At 59.9% G+C, this 22,098-nt stretch overlaps 3 protein-coding genes across 8 annotated transcripts; 1 reads left to right on the top strand and 2 right to left on the bottom strand.

The window, feature by feature from the left end:
• The first annotated feature begins 2,143 nt into the window (after window positions 1–2,143).
• Window positions 2,144–7,635, top strand: MAPK8IP1 (mitogen-activated protein kinase 8 interacting protein 1). Its single transcript, XM_060103021.1, has 10 exons — window positions 2,144–2,493; window positions 4,048–4,129; window positions 4,432–5,244; window positions 5,411–5,486; window positions 5,974–6,146; window positions 6,380–6,489; window positions 6,592–6,708; window positions 6,804–6,874; window positions 6,994–7,092; window positions 7,452–7,635. Exons 1-10 carry the CDS (start codon window positions 2,254–2,256, stop codon window positions 7,522–7,524), a joined length of 1,854 nt encoding a protein of 617 aa, XP_059959004.1. The 5' UTR covers window positions 2,144–2,253; the 3' UTR covers window positions 7,525–7,635.
• FREY1 (Frey regulator of sperm-oocyte fusion 1) lies at window positions 5,849–9,506 on the bottom strand. Of its 3 annotated transcripts, XR_009532948.1 has the most exons (5): window positions 9,004–9,506; window positions 8,746–8,819; window positions 8,409–8,505; window positions 6,615–7,311; window positions 5,849–6,446 (listed from the first exon to the last, which is right to left on the bottom strand). XR_009532948.1 is itself a non-coding variant. In XM_060103027.1 (4 exons), the coding sequence occupies exons 1-4, from the start codon at window positions 9,207–9,209 to the stop codon at window positions 7,266–7,268; spliced, it is 423 nt and encodes a 140-aa protein (XP_059959010.1). In that variant the 5' UTR covers window positions 9,210–9,506; the 3' UTR covers window positions 6,601–7,265. The 3 variants fall into 3 exon arrangements, 2 of the variants coding, with proteins under 2 accessions (XP_059959010.1, XP_059959011.1); XM_060103027.1 differs by lacking the exon at window positions 5,849–6,446 and having other exon boundaries at window positions 6,601–7,311; XM_060103028.1 differs by lacking the exons at window positions 5,849–6,446; window positions 6,615–7,311 and having other exon boundaries at window positions 7,969–8,505.
• Window positions 9,507–10,114: 608 nt separating this feature from the next.
• PEX16 (peroxisomal biogenesis factor 16) lies at window positions 10,115–18,457 on the bottom strand. 4 transcript variants are annotated; one of them, XM_060103023.1, is made up of 11 exons: window positions 18,065–18,457; window positions 17,815–17,850; window positions 16,907–16,983; window positions 16,417–16,550; window positions 16,178–16,317; window positions 14,784–14,864; window positions 14,488–14,640; window positions 14,326–14,398; window positions 14,077–14,196; window positions 12,551–12,615; window positions 10,115–11,760 (listed from the first exon to the last, which is right to left on the bottom strand). In XM_060103023.1, the coding sequence occupies exons 1-11, from the start codon at window positions 18,174–18,176 to the stop codon at window positions 11,723–11,725; spliced, it is 1,029 nt and encodes a 342-aa protein (XP_059959006.1). In that variant the 5' UTR covers window positions 18,177–18,457; the 3' UTR covers window positions 10,115–11,722. The 4 variants fall into 4 exon arrangements, with proteins under 4 accessions (XP_059959006.1, XP_059959005.1, XP_059959007.1 ...); XM_060103022.1 differs by lacking the exon at window positions 10,115–11,760 and adding an exon at window positions 11,884–12,045; XM_060103024.1 differs by lacking the exon at window positions 10,115–11,760 and adding an exon at window positions 11,884–12,045 and having other exon boundaries at window positions 16,178–16,278.
• Between the last annotated feature and the right edge of the window lie 3,641 nt (window positions 18,458–22,098).

Genomic DNA, 22,098 nt, shown 5'->3' with positions numbered 1-22,098 from the left:
ATCCCCTGAGTGGTAACTTTGGCTTCTTGTCCCCGCCAGGCTCACCCATGACATCAGCCTGGAGGAGTTTGAGGATGAAGACCTCTCCGAGATCACCGATGAGTGCGGCATCAGCCTGCAGTGCAAAGACACCCTGTCCTTACGGGTAAGGGTGGGCTCTCGGGAGCCCCTGAGTGGGGTGGCAGGATGGGTAGGGACAGGACTGAAGGTGTCCCGATATCTAGAGGGGCTTTCAGGGTCTGTGTGGCACCCTCATTAAATGAAATAACATGCAGGAAACATCCAGTACAGTGCTTGGCACATCTTGAGTGCTCAGATTCTTAATTAATTAATTAATTAATTATTTTGCCAGGGGCTAAGGCAGGAGATAGCTCCCTCAACTGCCCACAAGAAGGGAGAGAGCAGGAAGTCTTGAGGCCTAGGACAGCAGCAGTTAGGGCCAGAATTAAGGGAAGCCTCAGGACTACCCTAAATCCTTTCCAAAGCTGCCTTGGCGGAGGGGCTGAGGCCGAGCAGGGTGGAGTCTGGTGGAATCTGCAGTGATCTGGGGCAGGAAAAAAGAGCCAGGGCATTCCCTTGGTTACCACTGCACCAAACATACCACACAGCCTCGAAGACCCTCTCTGGCCCACCGTCCTAAAGGTCCCTCTAGAAGGTTAATCCAGCATTGCTGCTGCTTTGGGCCCCATGGCTTTGTCATAGGACAGAGGGTTCTCTCGGCTCCCAAAGTTCTGAATCCTGCCAGGAGGTCCCCAGCATCTGGAGAGACTGAGTCAGATAAGGATCCCTCTATGTCTTTTTTCTGTTTTTAATTGGAGTATGATTGCCTTACAATGTTGTGTTAGTTTCTGCTGTGCAATGAAGTGAATCGGCTATATGTATACCTATATCCCCTCCCTCTTGGGCCTCCCTCCCACCCCACCCCACCCCCCAGGAAGAAGGGGCCAGGAGATAGATGGAAGGCAAGTGTGGAGCTAGGTTGCAGAGCCCAGAGCTTCTCTCAGGCCCCAGGAGGGTGGGTAGCCGAAGTAGACATGGTGCTGGCAGAATGGTTAGCAAAGGAGAGCTGCCGTGTGAGCTGGGATGGGGTGCCTCTATGTTGACCTCCTTTTGCCCCCAGAGATTCTGTAAGTTCTGCCAGGCAAGAGGAAACCAAGGCGTGGGGCTAACCCTCCATTACCCTGTACTCCAACCTGCCACCCTCTGGCCAGGCCAGGAAGGGCTGGAGGCAGAGGCCACTGATTCTGGACTAACACAGCTTCTCGAAGGTCATACCCCTGTTCCGGACTCCCACTTGCACAAGCAGAGCCTTGGAGGGGGTGGTCCTTGCAACGAGCAGGACCCTGAGGCAGTACTAGCTCGGGGCGTACCCTGTGGGGCCTTAGACAAGCTCCAGGGGGCGGGGCCATCAGGTACTCTTGCCAGTGAGTCCTCACCTCTCTGGGAAGCGGGGAGACGGTTAACTGGTGGGGGAATTGGAGAGTCTGAGGATCTGTCCAAGGTGCCAGGGAGTTAATGCTAGAGCTGGAACTAGAACGGAGCCCTGAACGGGCCTCTCAAAGTTAGGCTGGCCTGAGAGAAAACCTCAGGTTGGAGGGGCCTCAGCCTGAGGACCGAGGAAGGTGGGGATGCCACTGCCTCGTCCAGGTGCCTGCCACTTGCTCCTCTCCCTCAGCATCCCTCTTCCAGTCGCGCTCAGGTCCTCCTGTCCGCACTGAGGCCCTCCCGGCTGAGACTGTTTCCTCAGTTTTCCTCCCTGCCCCCTTCAAAACCCCGTCCCCATCCCTTGTGGGGCCCGAACTCCTCGGCGACCCTGCGTCCCCATGGCAACAGCGGTGACCTCACTCTGGGCTCGGCTTACTACCCGGGTGAGGTCACTGGCCGTTGCCAAGGGAACGGGAGGGTGCAAAGAGTCGGGAAGGGGGGACCGTGGGGAGGGGAGAAGTGTGGACTGCAAAAGGCGCCGCCTGACGTGGGGAGGAGGCGGCCTCACGCATTCTCGAAGGCGCGGGAGAGCACGGTCCTCTCGCGGGGCTCCTGCTCCGTTCCCTCTGTCCCCCTCTTTGCGGCCGCGGAATGGACTCGCCCGCGCGGGGGGCGGTGCGCGGCGGCCTTTGGCCCCGCCCCTTCCCCGCCCCCTGACGCCCCTCTGTCCACGCCGAGCAGCCCCCACGCGCCGGGCTGCTGTCTGGGGGCAGCGGCGGCAGCGGCGGCGGCGGCGGCGGCGGTGGGGGGAGCCGGCTGCAGGCCGAGATGCTGCAGATGGACCTGATCGACGCGGCGGGGGACACTCCCGGCGCTGAGGACGACGAAGAGGAGGACGAGGAGGAGCGTGCGGCGCGGCGGCCGGCAGCGGACCCGCCTGAGGCGGAGCCCCACCAGGAGACGGCGCCCCGCGGCCAGGGTCAGGGCCAGGGCCCGGGCGGCGGGGACACGTACCGGCCCAAGCGGCCCACCACGCTCAACCTCTTCCCGCAGGTGCCGCGGTCTCAGGTGAGGAGCTAGCGGCTTGGGGGCGGGGCTTAGGGGGCGGTGCCCCGGGGCAAGGCCCCGGGAGGTCTTCGGGGCGCCGGGCGTCTCAGGGTCCAGGCCCGGACGGGCCGGGGAGCAGGGAGGGCTGCGGGAGAGTCACTTGCCAGTTCGGAGGAGGGAGAAGTCTCGGGCCTGCTGACACCTTCCGTAGCTTCCCACGGGGGAGGTCCCTGGGGAGGTGGTCGCTGAGGGCAAGTAGAGTCTGTCCTAAGTGAGAGGGGCCGAGCGGGGCTGGCTGGGTTTGGAGCCTTGAGAGGAGAGGCTGAAGGAATGAAAGGGCTGAGAGGGGCAGTGGAAGGATGCGGGTGAAGAGAAAAGTAGGGAAGTAAGAGAACAGGGCTTTGAGGGGTTGCAAGGGTGTGGGGTTCCCGGTGAAGGTGGAGCAGAAGCGGGACCTGAAGAAAAAGGCATGTGAAGTGGTCTGGTCGGGGGAAAGTCATGGGAAATTGTGAAGAGCTGGGGATGGGGACCAGCAGCCAGTTTGAAATGTGGGCAGCTGGGGATTCCCAGAAGGCAGGGAAGAGAAATGGGAGGTGGAGCTGCTTGGCTGAGTTGGGGGCCTAGGGCCCCTGGACTGGGTGGCTGGATGCCAAGGAGGGTTGAATAGGGTTGGGGAGAGCCGGCTGCGGCCCATTGTCTTCCAGGCCCAGGCTGGAGAGGTGCAGAGGAGCGGCTCAGGGAGCTGGGGCTGCTGGTGGAGGGTGCAGGGGCTGCAGGGAAAGGATTGGTCCCTTTCCCAGGATCCTCTCGGGTGGGTTTTGGCAGCCAGACTCATGCATGCGAGAGCCTGTGTGTCCTCAGGGGAGGGGGCTAAGTTGTGTGCAGGGGGCCTTGTATGTAGGCATCGTGGAGGGGGTCCCAGGGGGCTGAGAATGTGGGGTGGGTGGCCCCGAGATCCAGGAAAGAGGCCTCTGACAACTACATCTGTCACTCCTCTGTCACGTGTTCTTGGGGGGGTGGGGAAACCATGTTCTGGATTCGTCGTTTGTATGATTCATCCCAGTCCCCCAAGCCAGGGGAGCTGCTGGGGAGAGCCTTCCTCCTGGCTCTCCTAGCATGTCCCTGCCCCTTCCCTAGGCCATAGCTTCCTGAGCTCCAGGGGAGTTGGGCTGGAAGTGGGCATCTTCCTTGTACACCCTCCATGTCTGAGACTGGGGGTCTGGCTCTGCCCCTGGATGGCTCTTGCTTCTCCCCTCCACCCCCCACTCACCACCATTCACACCGGCCATCACCACCTTTGTTGAGGCTGATGAGGGCATCTCCCTGAGGGGTGGCCAGCTTCCCTGAGCCAAGGGGGTGGTCTGTCTCTCACCAATAGCCCTGGCTGGGAGGGCTGTGACTTGCCGCCCTTTCCGCCTGCTCCAGAGGGTTGGCGGTGAGGCCCTTGGGAAGTATTAAGGGGTGGGGGGAGCAGCAAATGGCCTAGGGATGGCCGGATGGGGGCAGGGCCAGGGCCTCCCTGTGCCGGGCACTGTTGAGCGCTGCTGTCACAAGGGCCTTTTGTTCCCTGCACAGGACACACTGAATAATAATTCCCTGGGCAAGAAGCACAGTTGGCAGGATCGGGTGTCGAGATCCTCCTCACCGCTGAAGACAGGTAAGTCGCGACCCTTTCCCTTACCTGGACCTCCACGTGCCCTCAGTCCCCACTGCAGAGAGCAAACCAGCAGTCTCCAGCCTGCTGGGTAGAGGTGAGCTGCCTGTCCCATAGGCCTGAGCAGGCCCAGCCACTGTCGGCTGTGGCTGGAGTGAGAGGACTGGCCTCAGAGCCTGCCGTAGGCCTACTGTCCCGGAGGCTCTATCCTGGTATCTGTGTCCACATGCTGAGTGGAGGGCGCAGGTAGCCTCGGAGTCAGGGGCGAGGCACCTGCCTTCAGCACTGCCCTGCCTGCTCTCCAGGGGAGCAGACACCTCCACATGAGCACATCTGCCTGAGCGATGAGCTGCCGCCCCCAAGCAGCCCCGCCCCCACCAAGGATCGAGGCACCTCCACCGAGAGCCCTTGCCGCCGAAGCGCTGCCACCCAGATGGCACCTCCCGGTGGCCCCCCTGCTGCCCCACCGGCTGGCCGGGGCCATTCGCATCGAGACCGCATCCACTACCAGGCGGACGTGCGGCTGGAGGCCACCGAGGAGATCTACCTGACACCAGTGCAGAGGCCCCCAGACCCTGCAGAGCCCAACTCCGCCTTCCTGCCGCCAGCTGAGAGCCGGATGTCGGTCAGCTCCGACCCAGACCCTGCCGCTTACCCCACAACTGCAGGGCGGCCACACCCCTCCATCAGCGAGGAGGACGAGGGCTTCGACTGCTTGTCGTCCCCCGAGCGGGCCGAGCTGCCAGGTGGAGGATGGCGGGGGAGCCTGGGCGAGCCGCCGCCGCCTCCACGGGCCTCGTTGAGCTCGGACACCAGCGCCCTGTCCTACGACTCGGTCAAGTACACGCTGGTGGTGGATGAGCACGCACAGCTGGAGCTGGTGAGCCTGCGGCCATGCTTCGGCGACTACAGCGACGAGAGCGACTCGGCCACCGTCTACGACAACTGCGCCTCTGCCTCCTCCCCCTACGAGTCGGCCATTGGGGAGGAGTACGAGGAGGCCCCCCGGCCTCGGCCCCCCGCCTGCCTCTCTGAGGACTCCACGCCCGACGAACCCGATGTCCACTTCTCCAAGAAGTTCCTGAACGTCTTCATGAGTGGCCGCTCTCGCTCCTCCAGTAAGTCGGCAGCAGGGAGCCGTGTGGGGACCGGGGTGAGGGTGTCCCCGGGAGGTGGCCTCAGGTCCATCTGGTTCAAGGCGTTAGGACCGAGCGCTCTACCTGCCCCGTGAGCCTCACCCGGATCCGGGACCACCCTCTCCTAGCCCGCCCCCCTCATCTACAGGTGCGGAGTCCTTCGGGCTCTTCTCCTGCGTCATCAACGGGGAGGAGCAGGAACAGAGCCACCGGGCCGTGTTCCGGTAGGAGCCCCAGGTGGACAGCGTCCACCCTCTAGGAACTCGGAGCTCAGGGACGGAGTGGATGATTTCGGAGCAGTGTGTTGTGCTGCCCAGAGCCCAGGACTGAGCACCTCGTCTGGCCAGGGCAGGGGCCCAGGAGGGTGCCCAACAGAGACACCTGACCACACACAAAACCCACTACCCCTCACCCTCCTCCATGTGGAAATACTCGCTTCCTGTGACCTCTCACAGTTTTATCAGTGGCCCTGGTCACTTGCTCCCTTGGCTGCGAGTTCCTCCACGGCAGATGCATGTCTGATTGACCTTGGTCTCCCCCCCACCCCCCACCCCCGGGGAGTGACAGGCACATGGGACGCTGTGCAAACGTTTATTGAACCAGCGATGCCGATGCCGACGCAACCCCCTGACCCCAGAGCAGGGTGGGGAGTAGATGGCTGGCTGGAGGGGCCTGGGTGGTGGATTCCTCACAGGCCCTTGTTGGGGACAGGTTTGTGCCTCGACATGAAGACGAACTTGAGCTGGAAGTGGATGACCCTCTGCTGGTGGAGTTGCAGGCTGAGGACTACTGGTATGAGGCCTACAACATGCGCACGGGTGCCCGGGGCATCTTTCCTGCCTACTATGCCATCGAGGTCACCAAGGAGCCTGAACATATGGCAGGTAGTGTTCCTTCCCCCCACCTAGTGCCACTGGGCCCCCCGTCTGCCCTGCCCCCGTTTGCTGCCGGGCGGACCTGTGCTTCAGATCTCAACCACCCAGGGAGGGGGCCGGGCAGTGGTGACTTCAGGTCCATTTCACAATCGAGAAAAGTGAGGCCCAGCCCAGTCGGGGCAGCCCTGGGCGGTGCATCCTCTGCTGGGTCTGCCACTCCTCACTCCATGCTTGCTTTCCAGCCCTGACCAAAAACAGCGACTGGGTGGACCAGTTCCGGGTGAAGTTCCTGGGCTCAGTCCAGGTTCCCTATCACAAGGGCAATGATGTCCTTTGTGCTGCTATGCAAAAGGTACCTGCTCCGCTGGGGAGGGTGCCCACCCCCGGCCCGGTCCCCGTCCTCTCCTGGGGAGAGGGCCACCCAGTACCTGATGTTCCCATCCCTCACCCACAGATTGCCACCACCCGCCGGCTCACCGTGCACTTTAACCCGCCCTCCAGCTGCGTCCTAGAGATCAGCGTGCGGGGCGTGAAGATAGGTGTCAAGGCTGACGACTCCCAGGAGGCCAAGGTGACTGCCCCGGCCTGGCCCCGCTCTCCCGCCAGACCTCCAACCTGTGCCCCTGGCAGGCTGATGACCACTCTCTTCTCTCCTCCCTCCTGTAGGGGAATAAATGTAGCCACTTTTTCCAGTTAAAAAACATCTCTTTCTGCGGATACCATCCAAAGAACAACAAGTAAGAACACGACGGGGAAGAGGTCAAGGCGCGGGTGGTGGTTCAGGGTGTGGGTCCACGCGTGTGCCTGAGGGTTCTGAGTCGCCGTCCCGCCCAGACAGACTGCTGTCCTCCCACAGGTATTTTGGGTTCATCACCAAGCACCCTGCTGACCACCGGTTTGCCTGCCATGTCTTTGTGTCTGAAGAATCCACCAAAGCCCTGGCAGAATCCGTGGGGTATGTGTGTGTGCCCTGCCAAGCACCCAGCCCTGTAGCCAGCCCCGGTCTCAGGCCCCGAGCACGTTCCCCATGCTCGGCAGCATCCCTCAGTCCTCCTCGGCGCTCGGCATGGCGTCCTTGGGTCACAGTGGCCTGGAGAGAGGGCTGGGTGGTCTTGAGGTCCAAACTTCTTAGTTGCTGGGCCCTTTCTTCAGTTGAAATCTCACTGAGGAAACACTGTGTGCAAAGAACAGAGCTGAGCAGCTCTGGCTGGGGGAGGCGCAGCCCCACCGGGTACCCCGAGGCTCGAGTGTGAAGACCCTGGGTCGAGACCCTGTTCCTCCCCAGTCATTCTGGCGTGTCTGCCTGCCTCCTAGGAGAGCGTTCCAGCAGTTCTACAAGCAGTTCGTGGAGTACACGTGTCCCACAGAAGATATCTACCTGGAGTAGAAGCGCTGCCTCGCCCTCTGCATCCCCTGGGCCCTGGGGCCAGCGCCAGGACTGCTGGCTGCTGACAGGACATGGCACTGCTTGAGGAGGGGCACCTGCCACTACCAGAGGATGGGAAAGGGGGGGGCTGCTGGCTGAGGGTGGGGGAGGGTGGGGGTTATGGGGAGAGGCAAATGCAGTTTATCGTAATATATGGGATCAGATTCATCTATGGAGGACGGAGCGGGCTGCCCAGGGATTGGGAGGGAGTGGGGCTGGGGGGTGGTATTAAGCCTCTGGCCAGGAAGGTTGCCCATCCTCGGAGCAGAGGGTCCTGTCCCATCTTGGGCCTCCCTCACTTTCCCTGCCAGGGCCTCCGAGCCTCTACAAAGCTCACGCCACCTGTGAGTGCCCAGCCCACCCCCGCCCCCAGCTCCCAAGCCCAACCGAAGGGCCCTGAGCTCAGCCACCTCCCGAGGGCTTTGCAGCAAGGAAACGGCAGCAGGCAGGGGCGCAGTCCCTGTCCCCAGCCCTGTCACTTGTGTGGCCTCTGGATGGCTCCTACCACCAGCCTCACCGGCATGCCGGCCCCTGGCAGGGTTGCGGCCTCACAGGGAGGGAGAGCGCCACAGCGGGGCCCGGCCTCAGCAGGAAAAGGCGGCTTCCGCCCCGGCCCGGGCCCACCAGGCCCCTTGGCTGCTTCGGCGGTAGCCCCATCTCAGTCCTGTTATGCTGGCCACAACTATTAAAGTGCCATTTCCTGTCGGGACCGCAGTGGCTCTCATCTGCTTGTCTACTTGGACCCCCTCCCTTGCCCAGTTTGTTTCCATCCCAGGAAAGCCCAAGCCGTTGCTGCACAGAATAGCTTTATAAGGGGTTCCCGTCACAGGTGTGCATTGTAATACTCAGCCATGTCCAGCCCGTCCCGCTTGCGCTGCTGGGCCCGGGAGAGAAGGGGGCGAGGCCCTCGTGGCCATGGGTGCTTGGGTCGCACCCCGTAGTCTAAGGAGAGAGAAGAGGGTGTGAGTGGGAGAGAGAAGAGGGTACGAGTGGGAGAGAGAAGAGGGTACGAGTGGGAGGAAGAATCTTGTGTGTCCACTGAAGACATCCCCAGGCAGATGCCGTTTGGGACGAGAAGGCCCTCAGGCTGGACCTGGGTGCCCTCTCCTAGGGCATCTCTCCCCCACCAGGTAGGGCTGGGGGCAGAGGAGGGGAAGGGGTAGGGGAAGGAGGAGATCTTACCGTCCACCAGGCCAGAAAGTGGCTCCGAGAGTTCCAGGGGGGCTGAAAATTCCTCAGGAACAGATAGCTGAGGCCTGCGGGAGATGTGGGGTGCTCAGCCCTGGCCCCAAAGGCAAACCACCGCCTCCCAGCAGAGGGAGGAATGGGCCAGGGTGGGGACTGGGTGGGCCCTTATGCCAGAAGGGGCCACACTGCAGAGTCCCCACCTTCCAGGCCCCTGGCCCTGTCGAGCCCTGACCTCATGTCCCCAGGAGTTACCTTAGCGGCTCGGGGCGGAGGAGTGCAGCCACCAGGATGAGGCTGAGGAGGAGGCGGCTCGGCGCGGCCCTGGGGTACAGAGCCCCCAGCATGGCGAGAACCATCTTCGACTTGGGTCCCTGCTCCAGGCTTCTGCCCGCCCCTCCCCCGGCAGAAGGACGGAACCTGCTGCCAACTCTCAGGGCCACCTCACAAAGGGAGCCCATTCCGGGCTGGTCAGCACCAGCGCTAGGCTGGAAACCTCCACGCTGAGGTTGGTGGTTTGATTTTACTGAGGCTATGGACCCGCAGGGGCCACACCACACCGTGTTCCTGCCATCACTGGTTACGGGCACAGGTCTCAGTTCGGACCCTGACCTCGCTTCTTGCTAGGCGGACACATCACTTCATCTCTGGGCCTCGGCTTCCTCACCTGTGAGGCAAGGTACACACGTGTGTGCCTAGGGACTGGCACACAGGAGGCCCTGAGCAGAGGTCACAGTCACTGAAGCCTCACCACCCGGAGTCCCCACCGCTCCCACTCAGCCTCGTCCCCTCCTCCTGCCCCCACCACCACCCCACCTCTCCCTCCCGTGCCTCCACAATCCAGGAAGGTCCTGCCAGCTAAAGGGCCCAGAGCAGGCCACTGAGCAGAGCCTGCTTTGAGGGCCTTCCCCATGCCGCTCCCCACAGCTTAGAACAGCCTGGCCCCGGGACACCACAGGCCCTGCCACCACCCCTGAGGCTGACAGGGATTTCAGGTTAGGTGGCAAAGCCTGGGACCTGGTCGCCTCAAGCATAAGCTTCCCCAGGGCAGGGACTACAGGAAGCCCAGTACTTGACACCCCGTGGGTGCTCAGTAAACACTTGTTGAATGAATAAATGCAGCGTGACGGTAGGCTGGAGACCGAGTCTCTTCACAGGCCTGCAGCAAGGCCGTGCGGCCCTCTGGTTCCTGCCCGGCTCCTGTTCACGTGGTGTGGACCTGGCTCACCTTCGAAGCCACACACTGACTTCCCACTGACGACCTCCCTTTCTGTGTCCTGGACACAGCTGGCTCCCACAAGCCTGCTCAGCATCCTCTGTCCCCACCAAGGTTCCCCCCCACCCCCGACCCGGCCAGGAACCACAAGTTCCAGACACTCTGGCTCTGCCTAACTCCAAACCCCTCATTTCCTTGCATCCGAGACGCCACCCTCTTCCTCTCTATCCACAACCAGTCGCCAAGGCCTGGCTAGGTTACACCAAAAGCCCTCTCTCCCTCCTGCCACTGTCTTCATTCAGCCCCACCCACTGTGGCAGGTCTCCAGCCACAGCGTCCTGCTCCATTTTCCACCCCTACTCACGGGCCACCCTGCACACCACCAGCGCTGAGATGGGCTTTGAAACAGGTCCCCTCCCCACCGCCTCCGAAAGGCAGGTCCGAGTTTCTTGCCTGGTATTCGACGGCCCAGTGGATTTGGCCCTGACCTCCCCCTCCAACCTCATCCCCTCGGCTTCCGCCGACTCCCCTCCGCTCCAGCAGAGGCTTCACCCCACTGCGACACTACGCGTGCTGTTTCTGCACAGGCAGCCTCTGCTCCCAGTCTGCCCAGTGACCAACAGATGAAGTTTTACCAGTTTAAAAGCCTGCTTAAATGCAGGGTTCCCTGACCAGCGTACCCCGCCGGCTGGTCCCGGCGGGCAGGCAGCCCCACTTGCGCAGCTCCGATCTGACCAGTTTCCCTGCACGCTTCCACCTACTGCAACAACCCAGGGCACTGATGCGTCCACACATCTGTCTCCTCTACCGTCAAAAGTGAGGGCAAGGAGCTGGGCCTGACTCACTTCTGAACGCACATGACAAGGCACAGAGCCCACTACACGGCAAATGCCCAGCAGCGCCTGCTAGGCAACCCAAGGTCATGGGTCTCGAGCGATGACCACCTGAAGGCTCAGTACCTTCATCCCCGGGCCCAGGACCTGAGTGTGGCTTCTCAAGAGGCACTTGGAGAAAGCTGTCGGGGAAGGGCCGGCCCCTCCCGGGGTGTCTGGGAGGAGCCGAGGCAGAGCCAACACAGTGCAGATGGAGCCCTCTGAGAACCTAAGTGGCTGCCCGCCTGGCTAGAAACTCGAGCAGGAGCGTGTGGTCTGCTCACAGCACAAAGGCAGCAAAGGCTGAGGAAGGGGGAAGACCAGGCAGAAAGAGCAGCTGCACCATCCAAACCCCTCTCCCAACCCCAGCAGCATGCATGGCTCCATGCAGGCCTGGCCACCAGGGAAAACATGGGGGAGACCCCAGCTCATACCGTGTGAACCTGCAGCCGGCTTTCCCCGGAGCCTCTCGGGCTCCCATCCCTGCCAACCTTACCACCGCCCCAGTGTCAGCCCCAATGCTGGCTGGTGCCTGACGCTCCTTTCCCACAGCAGAACAGCCTTTTGCTCTCAAGCAGGGGTTCAGGACTTGAGGTGCCGCTCTGCACTGAGCCGGGCCCACCATCACCAGGCTCCACCATGGAGCGGCAGGCAGGCAACAGGCCCCGGCAGGGGGTGGGGCAGACAGAGGCTCCGGCCAGAAGACACAGGGGCAGCTGTCATCCACTGTCTAGGTTCAGCCTTGTTTGTCGTCAATAGGGACCGGTGGGAGAGAAGCAGCGTTCACTCCCGCAGCTGCGGTGGCAGGTAGGCCCATGCTCGGTGAGGTGAAGCGCCAGCTTTCTGTGGCTGGAGGAGCCCAGGTCCCAGTCCTAGAGGTGGCTTCTCAGCTCAGTGACAAGGTGCAGGCTTGTGTCTCCATCACTGGAGGATGCAAAGTCAAAAGGGTATTAGGGGAACTCTAGTGGTGACCAGGGCTGTGTGCAGAGCCTGGCCAGGGTGGGAGCACCAGGCGCCCTGGGCGGTGGGCACGGAGAGGTCACAGGCTTGGACACTGCCAGAGTCAGTTTTATTAGGGCAGAGGGGACCAGGGGACTGAAGGGCTGAGGCACCCCCTGCCCTTCCCCACACCCCAATTGTGGAATGTCTGTCAGCCCCAACTGTAGAAATAAATTTTCTGCCAGGTAGGCAAGTAATCCATGAGTGGCCCTGCAATGACAGAGAGAGGAACACATTCAGGGCTGAGGGCCAGACTCCAACCTGGCTCTGCTCTACCCGGGGCCCTTCTGAGCCACTGTTGCCCAAATACAGCTGCTCCCATCCGCATGGCAGGAGCCCCCAGCTCTCCCACCTCTTCCCCCAGCACTGGCAGCGATCGCTGTCCTCGTTTACAGACAAGGAGTTTCAGGCTCAGAGCAACCACACGGCTGTCCAGTTGTACATGCTGACGGTCCCAGACTAGTGCCTCTCTGCTGCAGTGGGATCTCCAAACAGGCTTCTCCAGCAGGCTGCATTCCCGCCATACAGTCTCCACCCACAGAAGCCAGTCTCATATCACTCGAGAAGCTGTCACCCACCCAACCTGACCTCCTGGGCTCCCTTTCCCAACTGTGCCAAGAATCATATTACGAGGAGACAAAGAGAAAACAGGGTGATGGGCCACACATGAGATCCGACACACTCAATAATCATCACACCTCCGCCCCATGCTTACTTGTGACCAGGCCAATGCCTGGGACATGGTCTGCCAGCAGCTGGAGCAAAAAGAGGATCTTGGCCCTGTAAGAAAGGAGCAGGTTGGGTCAGCGGTATGGGTCCCTGCAAATGCAGGTGCTAAGAAGCCTCCACTGACTACCTGACTAGAGGCAGTGCATCTCCAAAGACAGAAAGTCACTCTGTGGATCAAGGACATCCTCCAGCACAGAAGGACGAGATCTCTGGTCCTGCCATCCCCCAGCCACACGCCTGGAAAGCTCACACCTCAGCCCACAACTGGAAAGCAGCCGGGCTCTAGACACTATATTGTGTGACAATAAGAAAAGGAGAAGGAAGATGCTCTCTTCCCAGCCTACACCCCAGAGGCCCCTCAGCACCCTGCTCCCTGTCCTCTGGGGAAACAAGAAATTTCTCTGACGCGTTTCTGGACCACCCTTCTCAGTCCGGGCCACTGCCCTAAGGATGCTGGACTCATAAGGTCAGCAGGAGACCAAGCCAAACTGGAGGTCTGCAGCCTGGGAAGCCACCTCTGCCATTACCGTCCCCCAACCCCTCAGTTTAATGAGATACTGGGGCTATAATGTTTCCTCTGTAGAGTGCAAGCAATCTGTAGGGGGGAGGTCATATGATCCAAATAAGTCTCCAGAACGTTTCCTCCAGAGTATGGAATACAGTTTGGCTTTAGTACCTTATAAGCTTTTAAACTTATCTGAAACTAGGAACTACCAGGCAGTTACTTTCACTCAGGTGGTTATTAAACACGACCTAAGCTTACTTTCTACTGTCTCAGAAAATAATCAGAGACTGTACAGACAGAACGTGAAGTACAACTGCAACTGAACACTCCAGACTTTAAGCCGCGTACTTGTTAGGACCTGGACAGAGGGGGTCCCGGGAGCCTCCAGTCTGTCTCACAGCCCCAGTCGCTGTACAGGGACCCCTCGTCAAATCTCGGTCTGACCTCAGGAGAGGTCTTTGGGAGACTTGGCCCCGAGCCACCCGTGACTCGGCCCCAGCAGGCCTCTCTCTGTCTGGCTGTGGCTGGGAGCTCTGGACACTCACAGGGGATGGAGTGAGGGCTGGGCCAGGAAGGGACGGGCCAGGAAAGAACATGGACGTGGAATCTGGCTCTGCCACTGGCTAGTGGCTCCGTTTCAGTTTCCCAACCTCTTTGAACCTCAAGTGTCCCCCGTGAGAAGTGGGGATAATTGCAACTATTTGAAAGGACGACGGGCAAGTGAGCCGAGCATGTACTGACAGAAAGTTCACGCCCATGATCCCAGTGGCCCTGCCCTCAGCGAGCTGCCTACCAACAACAGCTTAAGCTGCACCCAGAGGCAGACGGCCCCGAGAAATCAGGGAGTGACCGCACCCAGAACAGCACATAGTAGGTGCTCAGTGAACCCAGATCAGCGAAGGAGGGGGGAAGGGAAGGCATGAACAGGGGTGGGGCACCGTGACCCACTTCCCTCCCCTCTGCTTCGCCAAGGGTGGGCCCTGCCGTTCTAGGGGCTGGATCCTTACTCGGAGAAGCGGTCGTAGAACGGGGAGCGCAGCAGGTAGTAGAGCAGCAAGATGGTCCGGCGCCGCAGCTCCAGCCGCTCCCTCCGGGTCAGGCCCTTCCTCTCGCTCAGGAGGCTCAGGCTGGGGGGAGGGGACAAGGTTAGGACCAGCAACAGGACGAACAGGGACCCCTGCCTGCCCAGGTGAGGCCAGGCCTGCAGCACAAAGCCCGGCGGAGGGAATGGAGCCCCCAGGCAGGCCCAGGCTCACCTGGTCACATCCACGACACCAGACAGGAGCCAGGGTGTCCACGACCGCTGACCCCATAGGCCCAGGCTGAGCACTGACGGCCAAGGCGTCAAGGATGTCTCCAGCACGTGGCCCGCCCTGCCCACTCCCGTCTATCCCGACCCCACCCCAGGCCAAAGATACAGTGCAGCAGGGGCCGGGCAATATACAAGGACTCTGCGATGGTCTCCTGCATCCCCAGCGGGGTGGGGGTGATGCTCAGCTCCTCGTGCTGCTGTTGCTGCCGTCCCTCCCACTGCTGGGGGGCTCCCCAGTGCCTTGAGTGCAGCGACGGAGCTAGAACACAAGGGCAGCAGATGAGCAGCCAGGCCCAAGCCGGGGCGGGCCACGGGGAGGGCGGGCAGTGATGAAAGCCAGGCCCTCAGGCCCATGCTGACCTCAGCACCGAGGTGCCTCATCCGGCTACATCCTACACTTACTGTTCTGGAGAGTTCGCACCACTCGGTTTGACCGCTTCCCCACATATGACTGCTCCTGGCTGCCAGGGCTGCAGTCACCATCTAGAAGGAACAGAGACAACGTCTTACTGTCAGAGGGACGTTTCCAGCAGAGCCTGCAAAGAATGTGCGTGCAGTGAACGCTTGTGGGCTAAGGGAAAAGTGGATACGCTTGTACTAGAGCAGAAGCTAAGTCAAGGACACCACAGCAGACGGGACCTGTCCACAGTGGGGAGCATTCTGCAGCATTCCCCAGCCTGAGGAAAGGCCAGTAATCACCTGTGGCAGATGAGCCAGCCAAAAAACAAGGCTTCTCAGGCTCTGGAACAAGGCAGGGAAGATCCTTGGTCTATGGGGACCACAGCACTAAAGTGGCCATATTGGGACTTCCCTGGCAGTCCAATGGTTAAGACCCTGCACTTCCACTGCCAGGGGCGTGGGTCCAATCCCTGGTCAGGGAACTAAGATTCTGCATGCCGTGCTGCACGGCCACACACACACACACACACACACACACACACACAAAAACAACAAAGGGCTGTATCTTCTCAGTGCTTTGCTTTCGACATGACCATGAAGACAAGGGAAGAGAAACAAAGAACTGCCCCCACCCAAGGTCAGGAGAGTAAGGCCCAGAGGCCAACAGCTGATGGGCCCAAAGCCTTGAAGGGACCGATCTGCTGGGTACCCTGCCCCATGAGGCTGCGCTCTTGATACAGAACCAGGCCCAGAGACAAGAATGGCAAGACCCCTGCCTCCGGGACTTCCCTGGTGGCGCAGCGGTTAAGAATCCGCCTACCAATGTAGGAAACACGGGTTTGAGCCCTGGTCCGGGAAGATCCCACATGCTGCGGACCTACTAAGCCTGTGCACCACTACTTCAGCCAGTGCTCTAGAGCCCGTGTGCCACAACTACTGAAGCCCGCACGCCTAGAGCCCATGCTCTGCAACAAGAGAAGCCACCGCAATGAGAAGCCCGTGCACCGCAATGAAGAGTAGCCCCCGCTCGCTGGTACTAGAGAAAGCCCACACGCAGCAACGAAGACCCAATGCAGCCAAAAATAAAATAAAATAAAATAAAATAAGTAAATTTAAAAAAAAAGACCCCTGCCTCCCACTGAAGCTCTGTGCCCTCTTCTTGCAGCCCACAAAAAAGAATGAGGATTCTGACGTCAAAAGTCCTGAGATTAAGATCTAATCCTGCCTCTGACCTCATCATTGTTTTTCTTCTCTAAAATACAGGGTGACGAAAACAAAATGAGCTGACGAGGACAGACGTGCTCCACAAATGACAACGCCACGTTCATGCTGGTCAGCTCTCAATCTACAGATCAGTCCCACGCCCCGTTTCACTCCAGAGCAGGGAAGCCGCTTACCCTGGGACTGTGCCTGCGTCTCCCTGTCCAGCGGAACGATGGGGGGTGAGGTCTGGAGACCAGCCTTGAACCAGATCAGCAGGAACATCCGCAGTACAGCCCTGGGTTGGGAGTACGGCGAGGCTGGCAGGGGGAGGTGGCTAGCCAGCAGGGGGTCAGGGTTGCTCTGCTGAACACCATCTGTACAGCTGGCCTCAGGTACCCCCACCCAGGGCTGGCCCCCCACATCCCCAACATACTTGGCCAGCTGGATGAGGGCAATGACGAGCCAACGTCCCACTTCGCCCCACACCCTGGCAGCCCCCATCTCCATGAACACCTCCACGCACTCCAGCACGCTCAGCCATGTCAGCAGCTTTTGCTGGGACAGGGACTGCAAGAACCCCAGGCCAATAGGTCAGGGGGCTCCCCCTAGTTTCAGCCCCTCCCCCTAGAGGACGCCTCTGACAGGAGATGTGGATTTTTCTCCTTCCAAGACTAAGTGTGTAAGCCTGAGTTCTCCCGCTGGGAAAGGCTATTCTACCCTCTGAAACCCAGTCTCTTCACCTGATAAGGGCACCCTAACACCTGGACACTTCACCTAATGCGACGGCTTGAGGCTCAGATGGATGCAGCCTCATCTTGTAACTCTATAAGATCATAACATGTGCTACCCACAGGGGCTGGTGGTTACTAGTTTGTTCCCAAGCCCCTATGCTTCCCACCCTCAGTTCGTGGCACGATTCTTACCACAGGTAACTTTCTTCGAAGCTCCTTCCGTAGGATCCCGTCATTGAGCAGCACGAGCAGGTTAGAGGCAGAGTACACTGAGAGGTAGAGTGTGGCCTTGAGAGGCTGGCTCTGTAGCCTCCACCCCCTCACCTTCTCCCTAGCGCGGCAGGGATCACCTGTCACCTGCTGCGCTCAGCCGCCCACACACTATGTGGAAACCAACATGTCTCCCCACACACTTCCTCAGAACTCCACACTCCCCATAATGATCTCTCAGGTGGGCGGCTGGAACAAGAAAGGATGGTTTGATCTCTATGACAAAACAGCTACTGCCCTGCGGGAAGCACTGGTCATCCAGCTGCCCAGAAGTGCCCATCATGCTCCAAACAGACACATATGTGCACTCTCACCTCCTGGCCTTTGCTCTCTCTCTGCAGCCTGTCCCTGAAAGTTTGTTCCATCTCTACCTTTCAAAAGCTAGCCCTTTCAGGACCTGTACCTCCTGAACTCACTGAGTGAACCCCACTGAGGCAGTTACAGTCTGGGGAGTCTGGAATCTGGGAGATCTGGGTTTGAATCCTGGTTCTGGGACCTTCAGTGGCTGTTCCTTAACCTCATTTAAACTTCTGTTCCCTTAACTGGACAATGAGGACCACAGCAGTACCCACCTCACGTGACTGTAGAGAGGACTAAGTGAGCAAAAGCAGAAAAGGTGTTTCGCTCAGCCTCCTGACCAGTCAAGGTCCCCAGAGCTCTGTCAACTATGGGGACATACAAGGAGGACCTAGGATAGTGGACGCTGTACCCTTGCCTGATTCAGTCACAGAACAGGATGAGCTAACGGGAAATCTGAAACGGGGTGGTCACCTCTCTGGGAAGCCCTCCCCCACCCTACCGCCCCCCACTCTCCCCAAAGCCCGGCTCACCCAGCTCTGACAGCTCGTGCGAATCGGCGAAACGACCTGGGGAGAAAGCGCAGAAGGAGGCGTCGGTGAGAGTTTGCCTCACCCCGCGGCTTCGGGTCCCTGGACATTCCCGCCCTACGCCCTACGCCCTACGGGAACCTGGAAGGAACTTCTCAAACAGAGCCATCACTACCCTGACTCCGCAGGGAAGGGGGCCAGTGGGGTCAGAGGTCAGAGTCCCGAAGGGATGGGTCAATGGTCAGGGTGGCACCTGCCAGCAGGTAACTGAGGCCCCTCACTGCCGTCTCCAGCTGGGCCGTGGCGGCCGGGTGACGAGTCACGTACTCCTGGTAGAGGAGGCCCAGGAGCCGCAGCTTCTCCATCCTGCCCTCGGGACCGATAGACCCACGGACCTACAGCGCGACTGGTTACGGCGCCCTGCTTCCTGCGCACTCTTTCCTGCTTCCGGTCTTAGGCCCGCCTCTGCGTTGCTTAACTTCCGCGGGCCAGAAGAATGGTGACTTAGAGGGCCATTGAACCACTCTTCACCCCATTTCGTAAATCAACCCCCACCAGGGTAGCGTTAACCAACTCCGGGCCTAATCCCGCCCTCCCTATTCCTTCAGGTCATTGGTTAACACACTCTGCGCCCCAGACCCCAGCTGTCCGAACCGGCTCTTCCGCCTTCCGGGTTGGCTGCCCTTGCGCCTGCGCAGTTATAGCCCCAGGAACGCTCCCGCGGCAGTCTGAACAATTCATTCTAGAGTGGAGACCAAAAGCCTAAAGTCTTTCCAATGGAACGCCGACAGGTTCGAACGGGAGGACTGGATTTTCAAGAGCTGCGAAGTAGCGCGCAAAAAGGAGCCTCCGTTAGAATTGGGGAGGTGCGGGGACAGCCTAAGGACAGTCGGACTGTGTTCAGGCGCGCGTTTGGCAAGTTGCCTTGTCTCCCGACCCCCACCAGAGGTAGTGCTGGGGAAGCTGAGGCAGCGAGGAGTCCAGCCTCCCACGCACTCACGATCCCCTAGCCAGCACCGTTGGTGCCTCGGCTTCGGCCCCAGCACCCACATGGACTGTGCCCCCCTCCAAAAGCGCGCACCCGCAGACCCATCTTCACAGAGAAAACCCGGGCCCGGGCTTCTGCCCTCGGCTCAGGGTGACCTTAATCAGGACTTTCCCTTCCTTGGGCCTCAGGTTTCCCCATCTGTAAAATGGTTAGAGGGCAGACTTGGTCCTCGAACTCGGGATCAACCTCAAAGCGCTTTTCGGCCCTCGGGTGCACCTTCCGGCTCTCAGTTGCTCCCCAAGAAATGGGGGCTTCTCTAGGGAATCTCTTCCAGAACGGGACAGCCTCCCCGAAAGGGGCGGCGACGGGAGAGGTGCGCCCAGAGGTAGAGGGAACGGATACTCTGGAGAGGCAGCCGCCGACTGGCTGTGAGCAAAGGGGCGGGGCATGGCTGGGGCCGCGGGGCTGCGCCGCTGGGGACAGGGCCGCAGGTTTATGGTACTCTGAGAATAGTACTGTACTACATTGTTTTACCTAATCCGCTCCACCAGATACTATCTCCACAAGAGGAAAGGATCCGCTTAAGAACGCCCAGTCAAGACTGGAATCCTGGACTAGTCTGACCACAGAATCTAGGCATTTTAACACACCCACCAAGAAAACACAGGTCTTCCTTGCATTCCCTCCTCCAAGCCTCTTCCCCAGCTTAGTTTTCTTCTATATCAGGTGGGGAATCGAATCGTAACTGCCCTCCCCACCCATGCCAAGGAATGAAAACTCAGCGCCTAAGGAGAGGCAAAGGTCCTGGAGAACAGAGGTGGCGGCCATGGGCATCATCTACACCATTTTTCACCACCTCCTGGGTGCCAGGTTCACTCACACTTGACTCCTCCTAGCAACCTGTCTAGGTTGGTGTGAGCTACTTTTCACAGATGGGGAATAAGAGGCCCAAGGAGGGGAAAGGACTTGTCTCAGGTCACACACAGCATGGCACTGGCCAAACAGACCACAGTGAGAGTCTCCTGTGATAGGGCCCTGTCTCCTACTGTCCACGGCTCAGCAAGAGCAGCGACTGTTGAGGCCACTTGGTCATGAGTCAAGTTAGCAACTGGGATTAAGACCAGTGCTCAGGGCATTTAGTGTGGGGCTCTTTCTCCCTTCCTCCCTACATCGCATCATCTTAATGAACTTGTTCCCCAAACCTCATCAGTGGTACTCCTCTAGCCCCTCCGTCTGCGGCTGCGGAGAGAATGAGGAAGGGAACTGTGCGGTTTCTTCGGCACTCCCAGGGCTGTTGGTTCTGTGCTTCTAGAGAGGAGAGAGGCATGGAAGACAGGGAGCAGCACCCCCCCACACACACACACACCCTTGGACAGAATATAAGGGACACTGGGGCTGGAGCCTGTTTCTCTTCCCTCCCTCAGGACTGGGAAGGAAGGGATCATGAGCTCAGCCAGGCTGGCAGCAGCAGGGTTGCCTGAATTTCCTCTTCAGATCCTGTGCCTGATTAGGTCTCAGAGACAAAGAGTGGCCGTGTGTGTAGGAGGTTCCCAGGGCAACCCCGCCCTACTGGGCCCCTGCCTGGATTTGGTCACCTGGCTGGGCTTTGAAGGGCCTTTGGGCAGGTTGGACCTGATCCTGCCTCCTTCACTCTACCCTGAACCACAGGGGAAGAGAGCTAGACCAGTCCAACAGGTCTAGCTCAGATGTGGACACTGAGGCTCAGAGAGGGGGCCTGACTAGTCTAAGGTCACACAGCGAAGTCCTGGGCAGAGCTGGGCCTCAGGCCTAGAAGACCAGCACCCTTTCATATGCCCATGCCTATCTCCCTTTCCCCCTCCACACCCCAGAAGAATTTCTCAGAGGCCCAGCAAGCATCTCAGCACCTCAATGTTCCCTGAGTGGTAAGGTTGAGCAAGGGGTGGGGCCAGCACTGTGAATGACTACCGTCACTCTGCAGACCCAGCTCCCTCCACAAACTCCCTGGTCAGGCCCTCCCCCGTACCCTATCTGCTCTCTTACATCTAACCCGCCCAGTCTCTGTTGAGGGGCTTGGGGAGGGATTCACCCACACCCACCCCATCTCCAGGCTAGAGATGAGGATTAGGGTACTGGAGGCTCAAAGCTCCAGACGCATGGGTGGACCCTACATCCCCTCATGTCCTTTCAGTTCCCAGATGTTTGAGGAGCCACATCAGTCTCCATGGTAACCACTGCCCCTGGCCTCCAAAGGCCCAAAGCCAGACCTTCCTTGCAGACTCCCCATTTCCCAGAGAAAGGCATCCTGGCCTCAGAGCAGGAGACTTGGGAGGAGGGGGTCTCAGGCTGGGCTGCTCTGCCACAACTTCTTTTGGGGCTGGGGCCTCTCAGACCCTCACTTTTTATAGCTGGAAGCTGGGCTGAAAGACACAGCCTGAACCCCTTTCCAGGTCACAGTGAGGTCCAGTGAGTCCCATCCATGTTCAGCACATACTTACAGGCCCTGGTTGGGTGCTGGGGTCCCAGTCCAGGGAGCAGCTACCTTCTCGGGGAGACATAGGTTATAAACAAGTCAATAAGGTCAACTTGTAAGGAGTGCTAGGAAAACAATATAAACCAAGGGATGTGGAAGGAGAGGCGTACCTTGTGACAATCTGACAGAATCCAGGCAGGATTCTAGGGCAGGAGACCCTTATGGAGGAGCAGCACTGAAACTCTGTCTGCAGGGTAGAGCCGCAGGAGGGGCCAGAGGCTGTTCTAACAGGTCACTTCAGCTCTGCGGGGAGAATCATGCCTGTGTCACAGGACTGATGTGAGGGTTAATTGCAATGAGGCTGTGGAATCTCAGCATAGGTCCTGGCACAGAAGCATACACGCTCAGTCAACCGTGGTTGTTTGTTCGCAGCCCAGAGCGTCCCCTAACCCCTCCAGGGCGGAGGGTCGGGGGGAAAAGGAAGAGATCCAGGCCCGGCGCCAGGCACATTCACGACGGTCTAGTGAAGGGCAGGGGATCCCCGGCCCTGCCCAGGAAGCCCAGGCCGCCTGAGTCAGTGAGGCCCCTCGCCAGCTCTCGGGCAGGAGGCGACCTTCACAAGGCCGCTTTATGCTGCCAGGACACCTGGACTGAGTGGGGGTGGAGCAGACAGGGAAGAAAGCAGGCACTCCAAGTGCTCCACAGCTCTCCTGGGCGAGTCTCGGCCGCCCCGCCTCCCGCCCCCTGAGCAGGTGTCCGGACCCGTGAGGCCCGGCCTTCCAGCCCGCCCCCTCCCTCTTAACTCGGGCTACTCCTTTGATGCCGGGTCTGGGGATACGGCCCCTCC

The sequence above is a fragment of the Mesoplodon densirostris genome, chromosome 7 (assembly GCF_025265405.1).
Source record: "Mesoplodon densirostris isolate mMesDen1 chromosome 7, mMesDen1 primary haplotype, whole genome shotgun sequence".
In the NCBI taxonomy this organism is placed as follows: domain Eukaryota; kingdom Metazoa; phylum Chordata; class Mammalia; order Artiodactyla; family Ziphiidae; genus Mesoplodon; species Mesoplodon densirostris.
Note: the sequence above shows the minus strand (reverse complement) of the source record. Positions and strands in the feature narration are given on the sequence as shown.